Here is a 24,010-nt window from a genome sequence, read left to right as displayed (position 1 = left end):
ACTCCCTGAAAAAGAAGTAAGGGTAAGACTGCGTAAGAGACCAAGAGACAAAATTCGTACGACAGCAAGAGAAGACAAAATTACGCAAGGCAGCAAGAGACAACGGAAACGCGTGCTTTTGAGATCGTGGATTGAACCGCTGAAATAGTCTCCCGAGGCACCCGTAGAACCACCATTATCCGCCACCACCACCATGCAGCCGTCGTGGTTCACCGTACCCTGGGTTCAATTCCAGTCCCTGCCCAGCTTCCCCGCCGCAGCTGCACCCTCCCTTCCCCCGATGGCCCAGCTGCCTCCCCCCGCCACCATCGCCCCCGCTACCATCACCCCTGCAGCCATCCCCACCATGAACGCCGTCGCCTCCATGAACGGCATCAACCTGGGCCAGATCAACGGTCTCAACGGAATTAACGGTCTCAACGGTCTTAACGGCCTCAACGGTCTGGCGGCAGCGGCGGGGCACGGGGGGATCGTCGCTCTGCCCACGCCCCCCGCCCCGCACCCAGCCCTAGCCCTCCAGCAGGTTCTAAGACGCCCACACCAGCCCCTGCCCCCGCCCATAGCAGCCCTCATCAGAGCTAAAAAGGTGGGTGCAAGGTGGGCTTGGTTGGGATATTGCCCGATTTTATTTTATTTTTATTTATTTATTTATTTTTTTGCGTTACCTCGTACCTGTGTGAGTCGTGAGTTTCGTTTTATGGATACATGGTTAGGTTACGCATCCCCCCCTCTCTCTCTATCTCTCTCTCTCTCTCTCGATAGTTGGTTATGTTGCTTATTCCCATCCCCCTTTAATTCTCTCTCTCTCCTCTCTCCTCTCCTCTCCTCTCTCTCTCGGTTACGTAATTCTTCCTCTTTCATTTAGTTTTTTCCTTTAATTTTGGTGGGATTTTTCTCAGGTAACCAAAATCGTCTTGTGTTACCCCTAATAAAGATAAAAAAAAAAATATATATGTAGTAGGGAAAAGATTAATTCAGATCATTTTTACCTGTTCAGTTCGAGGACGTGTCTTGTTATAATCTTGCCACCTCGAGACGATTTTATTCAGCTTCAGAGAGAGGCCCTAGTGGCAGAGGGGTTAGTCTCTCATCGGTAACCCCCTTAGTACGTTTCCTTTTTAAATTTTGCTGATGACGGACGATTTTATTTAGTACCAGAAACCCCTCCCCCCCGGCAAGTGGAAGGGTTAATAGTTTTCTTCATGGACGCTGGGAACAAAATGGCGTCTTTTTATATTTCTGGTTTTGCTTCCGCCAGACGGTTTTCCTCAGCCTGGAGAGATTCTGTTTAGATGTTACCGACGAGAAGATTTTCTTAGGCTGAATGAAATTATCTGTCTGTTGAAACGATAAAATGAAAAATTTTTAAATCGTCTCGTTAGAAAGTAAAATGAAGAAGATGTTGAATGAAATCGTCTGCCGGAGGAAACAGTAAAATGAAGGAAGACTGAATAAAATAGTCTGCTGGTTGAAATCTATGAAGATGAATATAATCCTCTGTCGGGAGAAGTAAATGAAGAAAGATGAATAAAATCGTCTCCCCATAGAAATAATGAGTAAAATCGTCTGCCAGTAAAAATAAATGGAGAAAGAGGAATAGAATCGACTGCCTGTAGAAATAAATGAAGAATAAAATCGTCTACTTGTAGAAATAAATGAAGAAGGATGAATAAAATCGTCTGCCGGTAGAAACAATAAAATGAAGAAAGATGCTGAATAAAATCGTCTAGCCATAGTCGTAGAAAAATACAGAAATGAAATTGGTGGACGCAATCCTTTTTAGTACATAGATCGCTGTAATGAAAGAAATTAATTGGGTGTAGGCGGAATATAGACACACCCACGTAGGTATTTATTTATTTATTTATTTATTTATTTCATACAGCAGGGAAATCGCTAGCCCTTCCTGAGATGATGAAAAGCGTCTGAGGGTGGGAAGGTGTAAGTGTCATGGCGGTGAGAAGGTCGGGAAATATTTTTGGTTCCTCCTCTGAGTTTTTTTTTTTTTTTTTTTTTTTTTTTTTGAGAGAGAGAGAGAGAGAGAGCAGCTAATGTGTCTGACAGTATCAGAAGAGGTAATGGAATTATATGGAAGTGAGGACGTTAACCCCTTCGGCCTCGTTTCTCCATTTATCGCGGTTGTTCAGGTAATTTCTGTGGGTAAGGTCAGGTCACTGGTTTTACTTATTTTACTAGTCTTCCAGTTGTGTCAGGTCATTTGCGCCACTACGAGAAATTCTGAGAAGTTGCTTAAAATTGCCCGAGAATAGCAGTGTTAATAAGAAATAAATGCCATCGGACTGCAAGGGCTGGGGGCGTAGAATGTGAGAGAGAGAGAGAGAGAGAGAGAGAGAGAGAGAGAGAAAAGAATGAGAAGGAATACAGAAGAAAATGAGTAGATGGTAGGGAGCCACCTAGATTCGAAATTAGGGTCTGTAGAGTAGATAGTCACCATCCTTAGACAGGTGAGGTCAGGTCAGGTCATTAGTTATGTTTTCTTGTTATGGGGTCAGGTTATTTGTCTACTTAAATATCGCATCATGTCACACCATTACTGTTGAGGCAGGTGGGGTTCCATTATTGTTCTTGCTTAGGCTACTCACTTCCCGCAGGTCAGGTCAGGTTAGGTCATCAGCCTCGTTTTTTCATCAGTGTTGTCAGGTTATTTATCAACTCAGATGTCACGTCAGGTCACGCCATCCTTGTTTGGTGTCGTGATGGTGGCCTATTGGGTGTTGGTTTGGTCAGGTGTAGTCAGGTCAGGTCATCTGGTATTGATCAGGCCAGGTGATTGTATCCATCCGGTTTTGCCTGGTGTTGGTTTGGTATATTCACATCGGGGTGGGGCTCTCAAACGGAAATTACGATGGATTCTTTGGGTAACTTTTTTTTTTTTTTAGGAACAAAGATTTTTTTTTCCCCATGCCCTCTTGCTCATTAATAGGAGAGGCAAATAACCCCCCAAAATGTATTTCTGTTAACGATGAGGGTGAGGGATTGAGAGTGCAGAGTCTGTGCCTACTGAACTACAGGCATGTTTAGTTTATCAGCACACGATGCTGTAATGCAATATCCGGTGCATTGGCAAAACTAAACGCCAGGTAAGGGTTCGCATCATTGAGCACTTGGGTCGATTAGTGAGAACAAACAGGCCATTAGCCAAAACATCCTATAGCGCCATACTTAAACAGTCCATAGAATGTGACCACTCCATCTGCTTTGACTCCTTCTCAGTCCTCTCTGTTCGTGTGAATGAGGCCTCTCTCTCGTTGAGCCTCTGTTGACGGTGCAGAATAGGCCATCACTAGCCTGCAATGACAGCAATGACACTTCCCTTGAGCTCTTGTGTTTTTAATGTAAAGTCTACGGTAATGTTTTGTCCGTGGACTTTGCATTACTTGACTTTTTTTTTCTTTGTCCTTTTCCTTGGCCTTACTGCTTTAACATTTATATTTGTAGATTTTTTGCATAGTTTTATTTTAAACGAAAAAAAAAAAAAAACGAGTAAGGTTAGCTGAGAGGGAGTAATAGAGGAGACGGGAGAAGGTTTGTAAAGAAGTTATCGTCACTGATTAGTCTTTTTGCGTAAATTTCTCTCTCTCTCTCTCTCTAAGCGACCACGAGACACAGTTATCGATAGGTATAATACACTGCTGAATAAAATCGTCTACAGTAAGTTGGGAGAAAGGACTAGAGAAGATACTATGCCAGGGTTAATTGGACTGAGTATGGTGGGGCTTCCAGCGGTCATCGTTATTGAGGTCATTACCGGGGGTCAATTATCCGCGGTCAGGGTCATTAGAGAGATAGGGTCAAATGGGGCTCGTTAGTCAAGAGCTGAGAGAGAGAGAGAGAGAGAGAGAGAGAGAGAGAGAGAGAACTTAACCACTTCAAGACAATGACGTACTTTTTTTAGCGCATGGTTGCTGCCTCTAGATACGGTACTTTTTTTCACCTCAAGGTAGAGAGAGAGAGAGAGCGTTCTTGTTTTAAGGCAGTTCATGAAAGCTGTGTCTTGCCCTTTAAGTTTGAGAAGTAAAGAATTTCCTCCCCCTCCTGTGTATTTTCGTATCGTAAACGATGTCAGCACCTCGCACTAAGTTCTCCCTTCCCGGAACGATCGCTTAAAAATACACCGGTAACCCCAGCCCAATACCAGTACACCTTAACCCAGACTAACGTAACCCAGACTGACTTAACCATGGTAGTCCACTAATTTAATCTAACCTGACCCAAGCTGACCTAACAAGCCGACTAATTTGTCCCAGCCTCTCCTAACCTAACCCAAAGTTACGTAACAACACTAGTAACCCAAACCTTCCTAACCCAGCGTGACCTAACCTAACCTTGACCTTCCTAGTAAAGAAAAAGTTTCCAAATCCTCTAGAATCCTGAAATTTGCTCGCCGCACCCTAAATCTCTCGTTTGTAACTGGCAGGAAAAAGTAGGAGGGATCACGGTTCAGCGTAGAGGAAAATTTTATAGGAAATGGGGAAAGAAGACCATATACTACCCCGTTCAATGTTGGAAAAAGGGAAGGGGGTAATAATCGTAAGTTCCTTTGCTAATTTACTAACTATGACTATTAGATACCTCCTACTCATAGATTCTCTCTCTCTCTCTCTCTCTCTCTCTCTCTCTCTCTCTCTCTCTCTCTCTCTCTCTCAGTATTTAATTGGTACGGTATCTAATATATTGGAATGGGTTGCTTGCATTGTCAAAGTTTATGTACACTTTCAAGTCCTCATTGTGTAAGTAATATTTGAGAGAGAGAGAGAGAGAGAGAGAGAGAGATTAATTATAAAGTTGGCTGGGGTCAGACGCACCTGTTTTACCAATATCTGATTCGTCTTTTGGAATTCTCTTTTTTTCACCGATTCTCTCCCTCCCCCCTCCTGTATGTGTGTGTGTGTGTGTGTGTGAGGGCGTTATTGCGTGTGTTGGGGGTTAAGAGGATGGATTTAGTGGCGCATGGCGGTGGGTTCCGTTTTAATTTGTGTGTGTGTGTGTGTGAGCGAGAGAGAGAGAGAGAGATTTGTTTGTGTACATGTTTGTGTTTGCGGTATATGATGATGCCTAGTGTATCGTGTATGTATATATATGTGTGTGTGTGTGTGTGTGTGTGTGTGTGTGAGAGAGAGAGAGAGAGAGAGAGAGATTTGTTTGTGTACATGTTTGTGTTTGCGGTATATGATGATGCCTAGTGTATCGTGTATGTATATATATGTGTACTGTATATTCGTGTGTGTGTGTGTGTGTGTGTGTGTGTGTGTGTACTACTTAACTCCATCACTCCAAGGACCTTTCTCGTATTATTATTACTATTTCAAGACCATTTCTATTTTTAAGGGAGGTGTCTAGCAGTGAAAGGGTTAATGAAGGCTGTATCCAACCTCTCCAGTGTGAAAATCGCATCTAAGCTGAGTAAAATCGTCTGGAGATAGCGAGAAGTATGAAACAAGGTTATGGTATTGAAGTGATTATCCCTCTTAGTGTCAGGTTCATTAGGCTTTATTACCTCTCTCTCTCTCTCTCTCTCTCTCTCTCTCTCTCTCTCTCTCTCTCTCTCTCTCTCTCTCTCTCTCCATTTTGTTGTAATTTCTGCTGTTGATTTACACCTTCGCTCCTCGTTTTCTGTGAAGCTTTGTTTGTGGAGGTATAACTTAAAAATAATGGTGTTGTTCTTTCACATTAACTTGGCCCAGAGTTTCGTCCTTTGGCAGATATTTCGCGTAGCTCAGTGGCAGATAAATATACTGTTACGACTTTCCAACTTTTCCTTAGCACTTCATGACTAGCATAATGTTCTAGCTGTACCTTTGCATGCTTGGTGAAGATAGAAATTTTAGACCAAATTGAAGTGGACAGAGTGTAGTTTTAATTCTCGTATGCGTCTTTATATTCCTTCGATAGGTCTGGAGCGTGAATTATCAGTGACGTGTTTCTCTTTTTCTTGGTACGTGTGTGTGTGTGTGTGTGTGTGTGTGTGTGTGTGTGTGTTTAGCTAAAGAGATTTTCGAAATGGAAGGGTGGGCAGTAGTCTTCATTAACACCTTCGCTGCTGTTACACACACCTGTAAAGTTGTCTGGTAACTGTACGAATTGAGAGAGAAAGAGAGAGAGAGAGAGAGAGAGAGAGAGAGAGAGAGAGAGAAATAGCCAGACTGAAGAAATTAAGTACCTAAGCCTTCTCATCCCTTCAGTACGATTTTTTCCTTTTTTTCCTCAATCACCTGGACAATTAATTCAAGGTGTGAAGGACGTCTTATCAGTAAAGAGGTTGATGAAGGCTATATAAATCCCCAAGAGCCTGAAAAGAAAACTTAAAATCCAAAGAAAGTGACCTGGAAGAAGTAAGATTGGAATGTACAGTTACCCAAATAAATACTGATCCACCCCAGCACGATAAATTACGAGACAGTGAGCGCCAATTTTGGGTGATATCCGGAGTCGAGTGATCATTTCCAAATAGAACGTCGGAGCTGCATAACTTTTCGCCCATACGGTGGAACGAAGTTATTGTCCGGAACTGTACGTCCTTGTATTGAAGGGTTAGGCCTATTCGTTTATGGTTGATTTGAGAAGAATGCTGGTATCGGAACACACACACACACACACACACACACACACACACACTATAAAAAAAGGAAGCAGACAAAAACAAACTCCTCACAGAAAAGAAATCCACACACAAAAGGAAAGAAAAATCAAAACAACAGGAGCAGATGCGTGGAGGGAAAACAAGGAACAAAAAACAAAAAAAAAAATGCTAGCAGCCACTTTTTGCGTGTAAATTGCGTGGATTTTGCTTGTGTAATGACTGGGTTTGCATGTTATTGGGGATTGTGATGAAATGGGGGCGATGGTGGTAGAGGTGGTGGTTGTGGTAGTTATGGTTGTGGAGGTTGGAGTGATGGTAGTAGTAGTAGTAGTTGTTGTTGTTGTAGTAGTAGTAATGGTGGTAGTGTTGTGGTTGTGGAGGTTGATCACAGTTGTAGTAGTAGTAATAGTAGTGGTGGTGGTTATTAGTGGTTGTTGATGGTAGCAGTGATGGTAATAGTAGTCGTAGTCGGAGTAACGATGGTGATGATTGTGATGTTGAGAGAGGGGGGGATGTGATATGGAGGGTTTGGTGGGTGGGGGAGAGCCTTCTTGCTTTACAGTCCTTACCGTCAACTTGCAGAATTAGATATCAAAGTCTTCTCTGTAACAAGCAGCCTCTAAAGGACTATTAGGTTTGTTGCTGTTTGCTTTCCATTGTACTACTACTACTCTGCTACTACTGTTACTACTATAAATACTACTACTGCTACTACTACTACTTAATTACGATAAACAGCGAGACGGGGAACAACTGCTTTCGAAACCCAGTAACGTGGGCCTGGGAATCCATCAAATTTTCGTTAATTATCTCAGGCGTTTCATAATTCTTCATCTAAAAAAAATAGTGAATGATATTAGTGTTGGCGCGCGTCCCCTCCCCTCTACAGGATTTACCCCCAGTGGGAATATATCAAAGTGAAATGGAAGCGAACTAAATGAAAATAAATCCACCCCTATCCCGGCCATACCCTGCTCAGCACCCCCGCCCCCCCCCTTGCAAAACCATGTAATCCCCACAGCCTAAAAACAACACAGGAAAAACAAAAAAAACAAAAAAAAAAAGAAAGAAAAAGAAAAAATCCCCCCCCCCCCACTAATCTGCCACGCTAAAGTTTTTCTCGCGTGAATTTATGAGATGAATTTTCCCACGCCCTCCCTCCGACGCCCCCCCCCCTCCCTTTTTTTTTCCGCCAAAATTTTCCCCCACCGCCAAATTTTTACCTTAAGACACCCTCCCTATGATGCTCTTATTCTGAGCGCCAAAATTTTTCCCTCCTAAATTTTTACCACCATACACCTCCCTCCGACGCATTTTTTTTTTTTTTTTTTTTTTACCGAGCGCCAAAATTTTTCCATAACGCCAAATTTTTTACTATGAGACATCCTCCCTCCAACGCCACTTTTTACGCAGCGCCAAAATTTTCCCCTACCACCATATTCGTACCAATAAACATCCTCCCGGCCACGCCATTTCTTTGAAGCGCCAAAATTTTCCCCAAACGCCAAAATTTTACTATTAGACACCCTCTCTCCGAGTTTTTTTTTTTTTTTTAGCTGATTTTTTTTGCATTGATTATTATTTTTTTTTTTTTTACCAGGGCCGTTTTTTTTTTTTTTTTTTTTTTTTTTTTTTTTTTTTTTTAAGCAGCGCAAACTTCTTCTCTTCGCCAAAAAAAAATTCGCATACAGATGTTTCCTGTTCGCCACCAAATTTTTACTTTTAGATGTCACTCCCAAATTTTCTGGCCGTTCGTTTTTTTTATTTTTATTTTTACGTCTGATTCCCACCGACGCCATTTTTTTTTTTTTTGCTAATGTTTCCTGTCTTATTATTATTATTTTTTTTTCAGTTTTGTTATTTTTTTTTCTGCCAAATCCTCCCGTGCCAGTTTTTCCCTCTGCTAATGTTTTTTTTTTTCTCTCTCTCTCTCTCTCTCTCTCTCTCTCTCTCTCTCTCTCTCTCTCTCTCTCAGAACCTAACAACGCACCTAACTCTCTCTCTCTCTCTCTCTCTCTCTCTCTCTCTCTCTCTCTCTCTCAACACCTAACGACGCACCTAACCACCTGTTTATCTACCTGTATGTGTCTATATATCTATCCATCCGTCTGTCTAGCTATCTGTCTGTGTATCTGCTGTATAACCATCACGAGGGGGTGGCCACAAACAAATCCCCTCCATGCCACCCAGAAAATACTTAAAATAATTTTTTTCACGGGTCCGGATTTTTTACTTATTATTATTATTATTATTTATTTATTTTTTTTTTTTTTGGAGGGGGAAGGATCTCGTCTCTCCCTTTTCCTCACATATTCTTAGATCTTCCTCAGTAGCGTTCTAGATTTCTACACACCTCATTCTAAGCGATTTATTACACCACAGTATCCTTTTATATGTTATTGATGGGAACTGTGTCTTTAGTCCCTCAGTATAAATAACATCGGAGAGAATGTTAAGGTAATAGGGAAAATAAATCGCTAAAGGAAACATAATAGGGAAAATAAATCGCTAAGGAAAGGTAATAGGAAAAATAAATCGCTAAGGAAAGGTAATAGGGAAAATAAATCGCTAAGGAAAGGTAATAGGGAAAATAAATCGCTAAGGAAAGGTAATAGGGATAATAAATCGCTAAGGAAAGGTAATAGGGAAAATAAATCGCTAAGGAAAGGTAATAGGGAAAATAAATCGCTAAGGAAAGGTAATAGGGAAAATAAATCGCTAAAGAAAGGTAATAGGGAAAATAAATCGCCAAGGAAGAGGTGTTAACGAAGCCTCCCACGCTTCCTAGAATAGTGGCTAATTCTTCACGCCAGTTTTTTCGCGTATCGTATTTCCAGTTAAATTTCAGCGCGCAGGTGTTTCCCGACTTTTTTTTCTTTTCTTTTTAGGGCGTAAAGTGTAATTGATTTTGGCGGGGATGCTGCTCTCTCTCTCTCTCTCTCTCTCGTGTAGGAACCGTGGATAAACTAAGCAAAATTTGAGCCGACTAGCGATTTGACGAGTGTGAAAAATAATAAATGAATACAAATGTTCTTAAACCAAAGGAATCCAAAGTTCTTCACAAACCATACATGTTAACCCGTTCAGCCCGATGTTCTGTTTATTCATCATCATCATCATTATCACCATCACCGTCATCATCATCATTATCATCGTCATCATTATCGTCATCATCATCACTATCATTACCATCATTATTATCATCATCATCATCATTACCACTATCATTATCATCGTCATGATCAATCATTATCATCGTCGTCATCATCATTAGTCTGGTAAAGTGGTAAGAATAGATATATCGATTGAAAATATATCTACTTAGAGGTATAGTGTATGTGTAACCTATCTTAATATCTAGCTATACCCGATGACGTCACGGGTAACATATTCCAGTGGTATACCCAATGACGTCACGGTAATATATTCCAGTGGTATACCCGATGACGTCACGGGTAATATATTCCAGTGATATACCCTATGACGTCACGTGTTTTATATTCCAGTGGTATACCCAATGACGTCACGGGTAATATATTCAAGTGGTATACCCGATGACGTCACAATATATTCCAGTGGTATACCCATTGACGTCACGGGTAATATATTGTAGTGTGTATACCCAATAATTCTTTGAGGGGGGGGGGCAGTGGGGCGAGGTTCAAAAGTAAACCCATGCCGTATAAACATTGTATAATTGGATTGCAACGTTTCCCTCTGCATTTGCGAGCTTTAGCCTGCAGTTGCAAATGTTGATGCCATTATAGTGTTGAAATGATTATGTTGGGTGTATACTGTGTTTTAATGATGCCTGCAAATTAGGGGTGAATCTCTCTCTCTCTCTCTCTCTCTCTCTCTCTCTCTCTCTCTCTCTCAGATGAATAAAATTGTCTGGTATTAGTTGTGTGAGAGAGAGAGAGAGTTGTTCCCACCAAGAAAGGGTTAACTGAACTTCTTTAATTTCTCAGGATAGTTTAATGACTTATCGATGGATCTTTAGTGTGTTTCAGAAAATACTGTAAGGGTGTAGTCTTCCTTTTTTTTTTCCTGTGTGTGTGTGTGTGTGTGTGTGTGTGTGTATCTGTGGATGTATGTATGCGGGGGCGGCTGCGATTGAGTTTTTGTCAAGATGCCGGAAAAACCTTGTCAGTTATATTTGATACAGTTAAGTATCTGTAATATTTTCCTAATTGGTTGTATTTTTCTCTTTACAGGTAAGTCGCCCAATACCCGGCACAGAACTACGCGCAACGGATGGCGTCACTCACACCTTACCGTAGTTTGGGTATGTTAAGTGGAAGTATCTGTTTAGTATGGGGTTTTCATTGTTGGTGTCCTCAGTTGAATGAAGCAATTTATTTCTGTACTATTTTTACTCTAACTTGGCCTAAATTGCCGTCTTTCCACCTTGCATGCTGAGTTTTAACAATAGACGAACACTGGAATATAATGCTAGTCACGAAGAAGTGCTGTGGAAAGGATGGGGCAGTTTATTTTTTCTACTAGTTTTACTCTAACTTGACCTATAATTGCCATCTCCACCATGAATGCCGAGTTTTAACAATAGATTAACGCTGGAATATAATGCTAGTCACGAAGAAGTGCGGTGGAGAGGATGCCGGGCCATAGTATTATCGTCTGTCACATAATGTTAACTCCCAAAGGGCGAAAATCTGAGCCAGGGTAGAATAAAAGGAGTATACAATATTATCACTGAAAATGGCTGTGCAGTACAATATCATATATCTCTCTAATTGCCATGCAGATAATAGTTTACACACAAATACAGACTATTTACAGACTAAATGATTGCCACAGAGACTATCAGCAGACCATCCCAGCTATACCTGAACTATCACTAAACCATCCAGACTGTCCAATTCAACTCATCAGAATACCCAGCAGACTATTAGATTACCACCCAGACTATTCACAAATCATCTAATTCATCCAGCCATCAACCTGTAAAAAAACTACCCCAGCGACTCGAAACTGTCACCAAACCACCCAGTCTACCACCAAACTATCGAATTACGATCCAGACTATTCCCAAATCATCCAAACTATCCAGCCATCAGTCTGTCAAGAAACTACTCGAGACTATCATCCAACCACTCAAACACCCACCTGACGACCGACCTTGAACACCCAGAGTCCCGGCAGTGGTTTGTGTATATGTATTAAGCATATATAGTAGGCCATATGTATCCACACAGCCACCGTACTGTATATATAAATTGTATGCACTTGTAATTTTTGGCTCCGACTGTTTGTTTACTTTTGGGGGGAGGGGGGGAGCGGTGTTGTGTTGTTGTTCGCGTCAGAGGGAGTGTGTGGGTGTGATGTGCAGTGCTGGTGTGTGTAAATAGATTGATATGAAAGGGTAAATAAATGATGGTGATAGAAGGCATGATGGTGGTGTTGGTAGTGATGGTGATGATGATAATAACGATGATGATGATTATTACATTATATATATATATATATATATATATGTGTGTGTGTGTGTGTGTGTGTGTGTGTGTGTGTCTAAATTGTTTTAATTATGTTGCAGAACGAAGTATATCAACTCAAATCTAGTGTATAGTTGGTTGATTGATTGATCGATCACACTAAAAAGATGATGGCAGCGTAATAACGGGCAATTGCCGTCGTACTAGAGTAAAAACAGCATGTATAATATATATATATATATATATATATATATATATATATATATATATATATATATATATATATAATCTCATCTCATCATCCGTTTGAGTATTCACTATATATATAATCTCATCTCATCAGCCGTTTGAGTATCCACTGCAGGACCGGCCTATCCCCACCGAAGTCGGGACGATACAGCCAATGTATCTCTACCAAGTGACTTAGGCTGTCTGGTAGAGATTGTCTGTAGGGTGAGAAGTGCTTGTAAGTGCTTTGGATGTGTGTGTAGTCTGTGAACCAAGGGTAATCGGCCCGCGCAAGCCGACTGGGTGCAAGCTTACTTTATAGTAAGCGACACTGGTCCAACCACAGCACCCCTGGTGTCCGCCAATGCAGTACGTGGCCGGGTGAACACTCCCAAAGTTTATTACCCTGGCGGGGCGCGAACCCTGGCTCATCCGTGTACGAAACGCACACTCTACCAATGTACCACAGAGGCTCCATATATATATATATATATATATATATATATATATATATATATATATATAAAACATTACAGGTGATAAAAAAAGAGAATAATAATAATAATAATACTGTAATAATTATATTAATCTGATCCACATTCATAAACAGTTTCAAGTGTGCCCCCCTCCCCTCCCCGAAAAAAACGGGCAAAAATCAACATTGAATTTACAACGCAAAAATGAAAAAAAAAAAAAAATGCAAACAATACTATAAATTTACCGCGGGTGTGGGCAGGGGAGGGAGGGAGGGTGGGAAGGGAAAGGAAGGGGAGGGAAAGTGCGGACGGGAGGAAAGGGAAGGGAAGGGTTTGAACGAGAGTGAAAGGAAAGGATGGGGTGGGGGAGGGGAAGGGAGAGAAGAGAAGGGAAGGGGTGGAGGGGAGAGGAGGAGAAGGAAGGGAAGTGATGGAGGGATGGAAGGGGAAGAGAAGGGAGAAAGCAGGGTCCAACAGACTCTTAATAAAGACACACAAAGGTGCCCACGGAAGAAAGAAAAGTAGATAAATAAAATGATATATGAGGAAATGTAAAGTGCATAAAAAATAAAAATAATAGAGGAAATAAAGATGAACTAAAGCCTGTCTGGAGTAGAAGGTACATTGAAATCGTATCGGACAAAATATACAATAGGTAGGTAGATAGTCTGAGTGGGTGAACATAATGAAATAATCAAAATAATGGTAAATATAGTCAAAATAATGATATAGTCAGAATTATCTAGTCAAAATAATGATGGATATTGTCAGAATAATGATAGTAAAAGAAAATGATGTAGTCAAAATAATGATAGATAGATATAGTCAAAATAATAGATAGTCAATATAGTTAATGATAGATATAGTAAAAAACTGAGTCAAAACAATGATAGATATACGTGGTTGGGACTTTAATAGATAAGTAAGGTTGGTAGAGCAAATGATGGTCTGTGTGAATATAACAGGCTGGGGAAGGAAATAGTGATGGATAAAATATTACTTAGTTGGATATAATAAAAACTGGTAAATATGTCTGCTGAGATTAAATCAATAAAAAGGGCTGACCAGAAGAACAATGGAAAAAAATTAATGGTTTAGGTTTAAGAAAGATCGATAGATAAATGTGGATGAGGCCAAATTGATAAACTCGTTGGGACAAAATAATGAAAATCGTTATAACAAAAAAATGGGACAATAATGAAAAATGTTATGGAAAAAAAAAATGAAGACGTGTGATAAAATTTCTCGCAAAAATGGAAAGGCAAACGAAATGTATGTAAAGAACGAGGGACAGAATTGATTATGGCTGTGTGAAAATTATAGAAAATGATTAGCGCAGAATGATAAGAAAATGAAAAAAGTTATTGCCTTCCTCCAAAAAAAAAAAAAAAATGGCACAGTGAAAAATGAAAAACTAATATACGAACCAAATTAGAAATGTCTATATATAACTTGAGAAAATTAAGGAATAAATAAAAAAATAAACAATCAGTGAAAGAATAGGAAAATAATAGTAAGTAAAAAAATATGGAAGAAAAACAACAACCCTTATTGATGGAAACAAAAATCGAAAAAAAGAGTAAAAAAAGATTCAATACAAACGGTTCCATTTTCCCCGCGCTTTCTGCCTCCTCCCCCTCCCATTTCGCGCGCCAACCTGCCTTACTTTTTCGCGCCCCGAATCGCCACTAATAATTTCTTTGCCTCGGACCCCCATCGCCAAAGTTTTACCGCCTCTTTGCCCACCTAGGATATCGCTGTGTGTGTGTGTGTGTGTGTGTGTGTGTGAGAGAGAGAGAGAGAGAGAGAGAGAGAGAAAGTGTGTGAATATGTATGTGCTTTTGAAGAGGAATGGAAAGTTTGAATTTCTGTGTGTGCTAGAGAGGAGGAATTTGTGTGTGTGTGTGTGTGTGTGTTCAGTTTGGTAGTGGTGGTGGAGAGAAGGAGTTGGTGGTGATAGTTTTGCGGTGGTCGTGGTAGTGGTGAGAGTGATGGTGGTGGTGATAGTGGTGGTGTTAGGTATGGTATGGTGATAATGATGGAGGTAGTTATGGTGTAGTGAGGATGGTGTTGGTGATAGTTATGATGATGGTGAGAGAGCATTGTGGTGGGGACAGTTTTAGTGGTAGGGGGTGATAGAGTCCGTGGTAGTTATGGTAGTGGTGACAGTGGTGAGGTAGGTATGATTCAGTGGTAGTTATGGTCATGTCCCGTAATATCCTTGTGAGGTGTAGGGGTCCGAGGCTAGGCTAACGTAGTCCTCTTATTTTGTTTTTATTTTTTTCTTGGGAGGAACACACCGACTTTTGGCCTTTGGTTCCTTCTTCCATGCATTAAAAAAAAAAAAAAAAATCCAGACCATTTCAGGGTATGTGACCTCCATATGCCCACGGTGACCTGACATGACCGAAAACCCTCCATCTGCGTCTTAGGAATTTGAATCGATGGCCACACGTCACCTGACCTTGACCCTCGCTAGACCTTTGTAATCTTTTCAGGTCGACGACGTACATCTTTTCTTGCCAGGTCCTGACGATTTAGTTTACCTTATGTTCTTAGTATTAAACCTTCCCAAGTCCCTGTGGAAAGTTTTCTTGTTTTTGTCAATATTAATATTATTCTTTGGAAGATCTAAATCGCAGCCACTCGCATACCGTTTGAGCTACAGCCTCATTCTTTGTACTGGTTGACCGCTACATCTGACCAAACATCCTTCTGATCCGACTACTGGAACCCGGATTGGTTCCGGAAAAAAAAAGTGACCCTAAAACTCAACAACTACTTAAGTTAGAGGGCTGAAAATTTTATGGCGTATAGGCTAGGCTACCTGGGACGTGGTCAGAATGCAATACTTAACTTAGTAAAGATTGGATCATCTTTCTCTGATATCGCCTACGGTCCAAAATTTGGACTACGGAAGACCGAGAAGTCATCTGATTTTACGTGGACGAATAAAGCTAGAGCCACCATACTCGGCGGACTTACAGATCTTGATGACCTAAGATCACATGCAAATCAGTGACCCTGACTTCAAGGTCCCTTTATAGCTTGACCTCTAGTAGGCAGTGAGTGTGGGAAGTTTCACTACTACAGTATTATTATTATTATTATTATTATTATTATTATTATTATTATTATCCCATCGTCCCATCTTACTCTCGACTTGACCTCAAACCATTTTCTAAGACCAAGCACTTTAATACCCCCCACCCCCTTCTTATGACGTCATTTCCGAGGGTGGGGGAGTTGCAATATCCGGGGTGAAGTGCACAATAGCGGGGCTCAAGTGTGCAATATTGAGACCCACTATTTTTATTTTTTATTTTTTTAATGTGGGTGTGTTGGTATGAATTTTTGTGTGTGTGCTGCATGGTATTGGGTGGGGTTATTAATATTAGTGCTGTTGTTGTTATTGTTTTTTGTTGTGTTCATCCTCATCTTCTTCGTCTTCTTCTTCTTCTTCTTCTTATTATTATTATTATTATTATTATTATTATTATTATTACCACCTTATGATATTTCCAAGTACAACCAATATTTCCTCTTTCCTGCCCTGTCTCTCCTCCTCCTCCTCCTCATCATCATCCTTTCCCCATTCCCATGTTGTCTCTCCTGCCTTCTTTCCCCTCTCTCTTTTTTTCCTCCTGTTCACTCCGTTTCCTTCCATTCTGTTCTATCCCATCCCTTCCATTCCATTTTATCCCCTTCCCCTTCTCCTTTCACACACACACACACGACCTTATAATATGCGTTCTTGGATTCTTTCCATTTCTCTAATTCTTCCCCTCCCCCCTTCTCCCTTCCTCTCTCTCTCTCTCTCTCTCTTTCTCTCTCTCTCTCTCTCTCAAGTACATACCACTCCTTTGCATACTCAGTATCCTCCCTTTTTTTTTTATAACACTTCTATTCACTTTACCTCCCTTTCATTATCCCTCCCTTCCTCCCTCCCTCCCTTCCAATTTTCTCCTCCCTCAAACGGATGCTCATTCTCCCTATGGCCTAAGGGAGAATGAATGGTCCTCTCTCTCTCTCTCTCTCTCTCTCTCTCTCTCTCTCTCTCTCTCTCTCTCTCTCTCTCTCTCTCTCTCTCTCTCTCTCTCTCTCTCTCTCTCTCTCTCTCTCTCGCTTGAATGGAGGATTTGGGGAACCTGTGTTACGTCAGCTGAGGCGAGGGACGTTAATGGATGGTTAGATGGATGATTGGATGGTTGATGGGATGGTTAGATGGATGGAAGCATGGTTGGTGGGGTAGTTGGATGAATGTATGGTAAATGGATAGAAGGATGGTTAATGGTTAGATGGATGGAGGGATGGTTGGTGGTTAGATGGATGGAAGGATGGTTGATGAGGTAGTTGGATGGATGTATGGTTAATGGATAGAAGGATGGTAGAATGGTTAATGGATGGTTAGATGCCTGGAAGGATGGTTGACAGGAGGGTTGGGTGGAAGGATGGTTACTGTCTAGCTAGGGAGAATATATTTTATGTGAAAGGTGGGTGGATAGTTGGTGACATGGATGGTTGGTGGATGATTGAGTGATTGGTATGTAGGTGGCTCGGTAAATGGATGGATGAAGGGTTTGTCGGTTAGATGGACGGATAGTTGATGAGTGATATCATGGATGGATGACTTGATAGGTGGTTGGATGGATGGATGGGTAGATGGATGAATGGTTAGATGACTGTATGGTTGAATGGATGCTGGTTGATTGGATAGAGGAATAGCTTTGATGGATGGTTGGTGAAATGGATGAAAAGTTTGGATGGCTGGAAGGACCAATGAAAGGATAGTCGGATGGATGGTTGGATAGCCCTGTTCACTACAATAATGCCTATTCTCATTTTCGGGTACCAGCAGACGAGAGAGAGAGAGAGAGAGAGAATCTATGCGTGAAGAAGTTAATCCTTGGCTGAAGAGGGAGGGAGAGGGGGGAGGGGAGAAAAGGAGAGGGAGAGGAAAAGGAGGGAGGGAGGGAGGGAAGAGGAAGGAAGGGAAGGAAAGGAGAAAGGGAGGGAGGGGGAAGGAAATGAGTCGTAGAATGAGGGGAAAAAAGGAATGAGGGGAGGGTAGGAAGAGAAGAAAGGAAAGAGGGAGGGAGAGAAGGAAGGAAGAAAAGGAGGGATGGAAAGTAGTGAAAACAGGAAGTAAGAAAGAGGCGAGGAGGAAGAAAAGAGGAGATAGGAAAATGAATGAGAGAGGGAAGGAAGGAAGGAAGAAAAGAGGGAGGGAAGGAGGAGGAAAAAGAGACAAAGGAGGAAAGTAAAAGGATAGGATACAAGAGAAAGGAAGGGAGAGGGAGGGAAGGGATGTAAGGAACGAAGAAAGAAGTAAATGAAAATAAAGGAGAAGGAGGAATGGATGTGGGAAGAATTACAAAAACAAGTGTAAGAACGGTGAAAGAGAGAGAGAAATTCCAGATCGTACTCAAGAAAAGATATTGATATAGTGAGAGAAAAAGATAGCAATTTTTTAACCTTGAAATCGTGTTCGAATTCTGCGCTGTAAATCTGAGCTTTTTTTTGGGGGGGGGGGGGTGATATAACGTTAATGGGATGTCAAGGTGATAGATAGAATGATAGATAAATGGAGGGATGAGTAGATTGACAGGCAGACAGATAGTGATAGTTTGAAAGACCCTGATTGATAGATAAATAGATAAATAAATAGCTACAGGTGGACTCTAGAGTGGCTTTAAGATAGATAAAGTTAGATGCTGTGTGAAATTCATTGAACCATAGCAATAACCTAGAAATGCGTCTCCTTGGTTACTAGTCAAATTTACCCTCCAACAAACTAACAGACAGAGGGTTACGAAGGTTCGCCAGGTGAGAACGAACGCACTATTGTCACCTTTACAAACAGGTGTGTGTAATTAGGCCCCTATTTACCCTATAATTAGTGTCGAAAATTGAATACCGGGCTGAAAAATTACCTTTGTACGTAGATTATGCTGACGTTACGATCCCGATGGGTGATTTGGGCTTTAATTGGAGAGAGAGAGAGAGAGAGGAAAAAATTGAAAAGGAAAAAATTAAAAGATGGACTTAGATTGGTAGATAGAGATAGATAGAGAGTGGGAGGGATGGAGGGAGGGGGAGGTGAAAGAAATGCAGTGGGAAAAATATAAAGATGGGCTTAGAGAGAGAGAGACCACACAAACATTGCGTTCCTTAATTGGCCGGCTTACTGTTTATAGAAAGACAGACTTGTTAATTACAGAAGTTAAAGGACAGAAAACCAGAGAGAGACAGAGAGAAACCGAGAGAGAGAGAGAGAGAGAGACCATGATTCTTGTGATCCGCCCTTGGTAAATTTGTGAAGACACTCTAATTACTGAAGTTTACAGTAGCAAAGCAGTAGAAAGAGAGAGAGTGTTACGTAGATACACATACCACACAAACCTTACGTTGCTTTGTGGTCCTGTGTGTGTTTAGAAGGCGTTACCTGCTGATTACGTAAGTTGAGAGAGGGGGGGAGAGAGAGAGAGAGTTGCATAGATACATACACCGTACCAATCCGGCCTTAATGATATGTTTTAAGAAAAGAATATCAAAGAGAGAGAGAGAGAGAGAGAGAGAGAGAGCCTGTGTGAACGGACATGAAAGAGACTGGGAGTAATGGAATGAGACAAAGACAAGAACCCAATACGAGAGAAGAGAGGTGAAAGGAGGGATGGAGAGAGAGAGAGAGAGAGATGGGCGGGAGGACAGGAAGGGGGGAAGGAGGGAGGGAGGATGGGAAGCAGAAGAGATAAAGGCAAGCAAGAACGAAAAAGAGAGAGAAGGCTAGAGGGAGAAAAGGAGGGAGGGAGAGAAGGTAAGGTAGGGAGGTGAAGGCAAATAAGAATGGACGGAGGAAGAGAAGAGGAGGGAGAAGGAAGGGAGGGGAGGAGAGGAATGGAGAAAGTGAAGAGAGAAATGAAGGAGTGAGGGAAAGTTTGAAGTAGGAGGAAGATTGAGGGAAGGATGAAGACAAAGAGAGGAGAGGAGAAAGCATGTACGAAGAGAGGGGAAAGAGTGAAGAGGGAGTGAGAGAGAGAGAGACAGACAGACAGAGAGAGGGAGGGAGGGAAGTAAACAAAAGCTGAGGGAGAGTGGGGGGTGGGGAGGAGAGGCATATGAGGGGGCAAGGTAAAGCAGTACGATGGGGAAGGGGTAGGGGGGTGGTGTGTACTTGGCAAGCAGTGCGTTACTAAGTGATAGTACTACAGGAATGTGTCCACCTTTCCTATCCCTCCTCCCCTCGCCACCTCTCCCCCTTCCCCTTCCTCCTCTCCCCCTCCCCCTCCTCCCCTCCTCCTGCTCTCTCCATATCCCCCTACCCCTTCCCCATGCTCCCCTCCTCCTTCCCCCTCCTCCTCCTCCTCTCTCCATATCTCCCTCTCCCTCCCCCTCTGTCTGGAATTCTTTCGTTCTCGGTAAACTCTTCTCCGTACCCTTCTCCCTCCCTTCCTCCCCTCGCTAATCCTCCTCCTCCTTCCCCTCCACCTCCATTCCTCAATCCTCTCTGCCCCTTTTCCTTTCCTCCTTTCCTCTCTGTTCTCCCCCCCCCCTTTCTTCTCTCTTCTTTACCTCCTTTCCTGCTCCCTCTTTCCTCCATTTCACTCCAACCTTCCCCCTGCCTCTACCCTCTCATTCACTCCCTCCCTCTTTTCACCCCTCCCTTCCTTTCCACCACTTTCCCCTCTCCTCCCATCAACTTTCAGGGACTCCTCTTTCCCCCCCTCTTCCCTCTCCCCCCTTTTTTTTTTTCTTGCACTACCTTGTCATTGTGTTTGAATCCTTTCCTTCTGCCCAATTCCCCTCCCCTCTCCTCTCTTCTCTTTCCTCTTTCTTCCCCTCCTTTCCTTCCTCTTTCCCCTCCTTTCCCGTTTTTCTGTTTCCCTCCCTCGTCTTCTCTACTACCCTTCTTAGTTCTCCTTTCCCTTTCTTTCCCTTCCTTTTCTATCCTCTTCCGCTTCTCACTCCCTTCCTTCCTCTCTTCTCTGTCTTCCCATTTCTTTCCCTTCCCTCCTTTTCCGATTCCCCTCGCTCTTCCTCCTCTTCCCTCTTCTCCTCTCCCTTTTCTTCCCTTGCATTTACGTCTTTCTTGTTCTTTCCCTGCTTCCCCCCCCCCCCGTCTAAAAAAAAAAAAATCGTTTAATAGCACTCATAAATCGTATATATATATAATATATATATTTTTGGTAATTCGTTTTGTACTGGGACAATTCAAGATTATATTCAGGAGAGAGAGAGAGGGAGAGTGCAGGGGGGAGGGGTGGAGAAAGAGAGGGTGTGTGTCCAAAGTGCTTGCGTGTTTAAATGTGTCGGTATGTCTGAACTGAGTGTGCGTGTGTGCATAAGAATTGGCTCAAACACACACACACACACACACACACACACACACACACACACACACACACACACTCTCTCTCTCTCTCTCTCTCTCTCTCTCTCTCTCTCTCTCTCTCTCTCTCTCATATAATACACCATCAAACGTGCACACATTCTTTCAGCCTCGCATTTTCAAACATGGATGGGTATTCTCTCTCTCTCTCTCTCTCTCTCTCTCTCATATAATACACCATCAAACGTGCACACATTCTTTCAGCCTCGCATTTTCAAACATGGATGGGTATTCTCTCTCTCTCTCTCTCTCTCTCTCTCTCTCTCTCTCTCTCTCACACACACACACACACACACACACACACACACACACACACACACACACACACACACATGGACGTTTTCACACATAATCACGCACGTACACACTTCCACATGCGCACACAGCTAGACACGCACACACAATGACCACTACCGCAAGTTTGTAACACCTGCATCGATTTCATTCCTCTGTCCTCACCCCTTCCTTCAATTCCCTCATTCCTTCCTTCATTCCATGGTTCCTTCCTTCCTTAGCATACCTCTTTCCTTCTCCCCTTTCTTTCTTACTTTGCTTCATTTCCTTCCTTTCTTCTTTCGTTCCATCCTTTCCGTCGTTCCTTCCTTCCTTACCTCTTTCCTTCTTTCTTTGCTTCATTTCCTTCATTCCTTACTTCTTTCGTTCCTTCCTTATTTTCCTTCATTTCCCTCATTCCTTACTTCCCTCATCCGGTTTTCTTCTCTGTTTTCAATCATATATTTTAACCTTTTTCTTCACTGAGTTGTATTTTTGCACTCTGTCATTCCATCTTTTAGTCTTTCAATCACTTCTTCATTTTTTCCACATTTGTCTTGGTTTTTCTTGCCATTTTTTTCTTTCATTCCCTTCTTTTCTTCATTCGTTTCTTTCATCCTGTTATTCGTGTGTTCTTTCTCCTTCATTTCTTCCTTCCATGTTTGTGTCACTCACTTTTTTTTTCTTTCTTCCTAGCTAATTTTATCTTTAATTTCTTCTATTTCTTTCTTCCTCCCATTCGACTCTCCCTGTTTTCTTCTGTCCGTCTTCGTTATTTTCGTCCTTATTCTCTCCTGTATTTCGGTCGTATCTTCTCTATTTTTCGTTTTGTTCTCATTTGTTATTGTCTCCCATTCTTCCCATCTTTTTCTTCCTTGATTTTGTTTTTATTCCCTATCCTCCTCCTCCTTTATTTATTTATTTATTTTTTTTGCTTTCCCCCCCCCCTTTTTTTTTAGCCGTCTTTACTTGCTTCTACTCCTTAATCATTCTTCTTCTTTTTTTTTTTTTTTGGTCAGCTTTTTTTTTCTTTATCCTACTGTCGTTCATGTTGGTCTTTATTTTCCTGCCTTTGTCTTCACTTAGCATTCTCACCCTTTCCTTTCTTCCTCCTTTCCTCTTCTCTTCAGCATTTCCTCCTTTCATCTTTTCTTCCTTCCTTCCCAATATGAGGAATGTCTGGAACTGAATGTGTGTGTGTGTGTGTGTGTGTGTGTGTGTGTGTGTGTGTGTGTGTGTGTGTGTGTGTGTGACTGGGCAGCTCATTCCCAAAGGTCCAGCAGTCTCACTGCGTACCACACAGCTCCACATACCTCCACTTGGGCACCAATACTCACAGTCCGTATTGAATACTTGGTCGGATTGCGTCATTCAGGACTGGTGGATTGGTATTAGTATGGGTGGTTTGTGATATGGTGATTCTCTCTCTCTCTCTCTCCTCTCTCTCTCTCTCACACACACACACACACACACACACACACACACACACACACACACACACACACACACACACACACACACGTAGTTTAGATCCTCAGACTCTTCCCTACCTTAGCCTTGAATCGAACTCACGTCGTTTCAATCACCAGACAACCTCTCTAACCACTCAACCTAGGGGAGGCTTCGAGCAGGAGAGGTCAGCTAATTGCCTTTAATAACCTCAGCACAACAAGACGCCCTCCCCCCAACCTACCAGTCCATGCTGAATAAAATGGTGTGGGAAGTAGCGAGAGAGTGAAGTGCGTCCTTGGCCTGAATGGGTTAACGAGACACGGAATTATCGACGGAAGTAGCGATATGGCGGGTTATAATTATTTCGCGATACCCCGGTCGAAGTAAAGTGCAGTAAATATCGTAAGAAATTATTGACAAACGTTTCAAGTCCAGTAAAGTAAAACATTTCTTCAATAAGTCGAAATACGCGGGAATAAGTAGCTGTAATCTCACTACCAAACGTTTTCTGTCAGGTAAAGTAAAACGTTTCTGCAATAAGTCAAAGTACAGTAAAGTTAATGCTTGTAAGAGTATTGGTAAACGTTTCCAGTGAGATACAGCAAAACGTTTCGTCAGTATAGGGTTATAAATGAATGGAACAACCTGCCTTTATAAATGAATGGAACAACCTGCCTTTATAAATGAATGGAACATCCTGCCTTTATAAATGAATGGAACAACCTGCCTTTATAAATGAATGGAACAACCTGCCTTTATAAATGAATGGAACATCCTGCCTTTATAAATGAATGGAACATCCTGTCTTTATAAATGAATGGAACAACCTGCCTTTATAATTAATCGTGCTGAATAATACATTTCTCTTCTGTATCACTAGACTTACTCCAGTATTTCTAGTCCTATTCCAGTATTTCTAGTCCTATTCCAGTATTTCTAGTCCTATTCCAGTATTGCTAGGCCTATTCCAGTATTGCTAGGCCTATTCCAGTATTGCTAGGCCTATTCCAGTATTGCTAGGCTAACTCCAATATTGCTAGACTTCAACATAAATAGCAATACAGCTCTTGTGTTTACTCCTCTTGTCTTCCTCTTTCCTCCATCCCTCATTTTTCCTCCTTATTTTCTCACCTTACCT

At 41.8% G+C, this 24,010-nt stretch overlaps 1 protein-coding gene across 1 annotated transcript in view; it reads left to right on the top strand.

Annotated features, from left to right (window-relative positions):
• Window positions 1-305: 305 nt before the first annotated feature.
• LOC145404063 (pseudouridylate synthase RPUSD2-like) overlaps window positions 306-24,010 on the top strand; it is a 473,336-nt gene continuing 449,631 nt past the window's right edge. The window contains exon 1 of the mRNA XM_080275665.1: window positions 306-586. Coding sequence (XP_080131791.1) covers window positions 347-586 — 240 coding nt within the window. The 5' untranslated portion in view covers window positions 306-346. The remainder of the gene's footprint in view (window positions 587-24,010) is intronic.

This window comes from Coenobita brevimanus, chromosome 62 (assembly GCF_032717465.1).
Source record: "Coenobita brevimanus isolate Jiangsu-jjx chromosome 62, ASM3271746v2, whole genome shotgun sequence".
In the NCBI taxonomy this organism is placed as follows: domain Eukaryota; kingdom Metazoa; phylum Arthropoda; class Malacostraca; order Decapoda; family Coenobitidae; genus Coenobita; species Coenobita brevimanus.
Note: the sequence above shows the minus strand (reverse complement) of the source record. Positions and strands in the feature narration are given on the sequence as shown.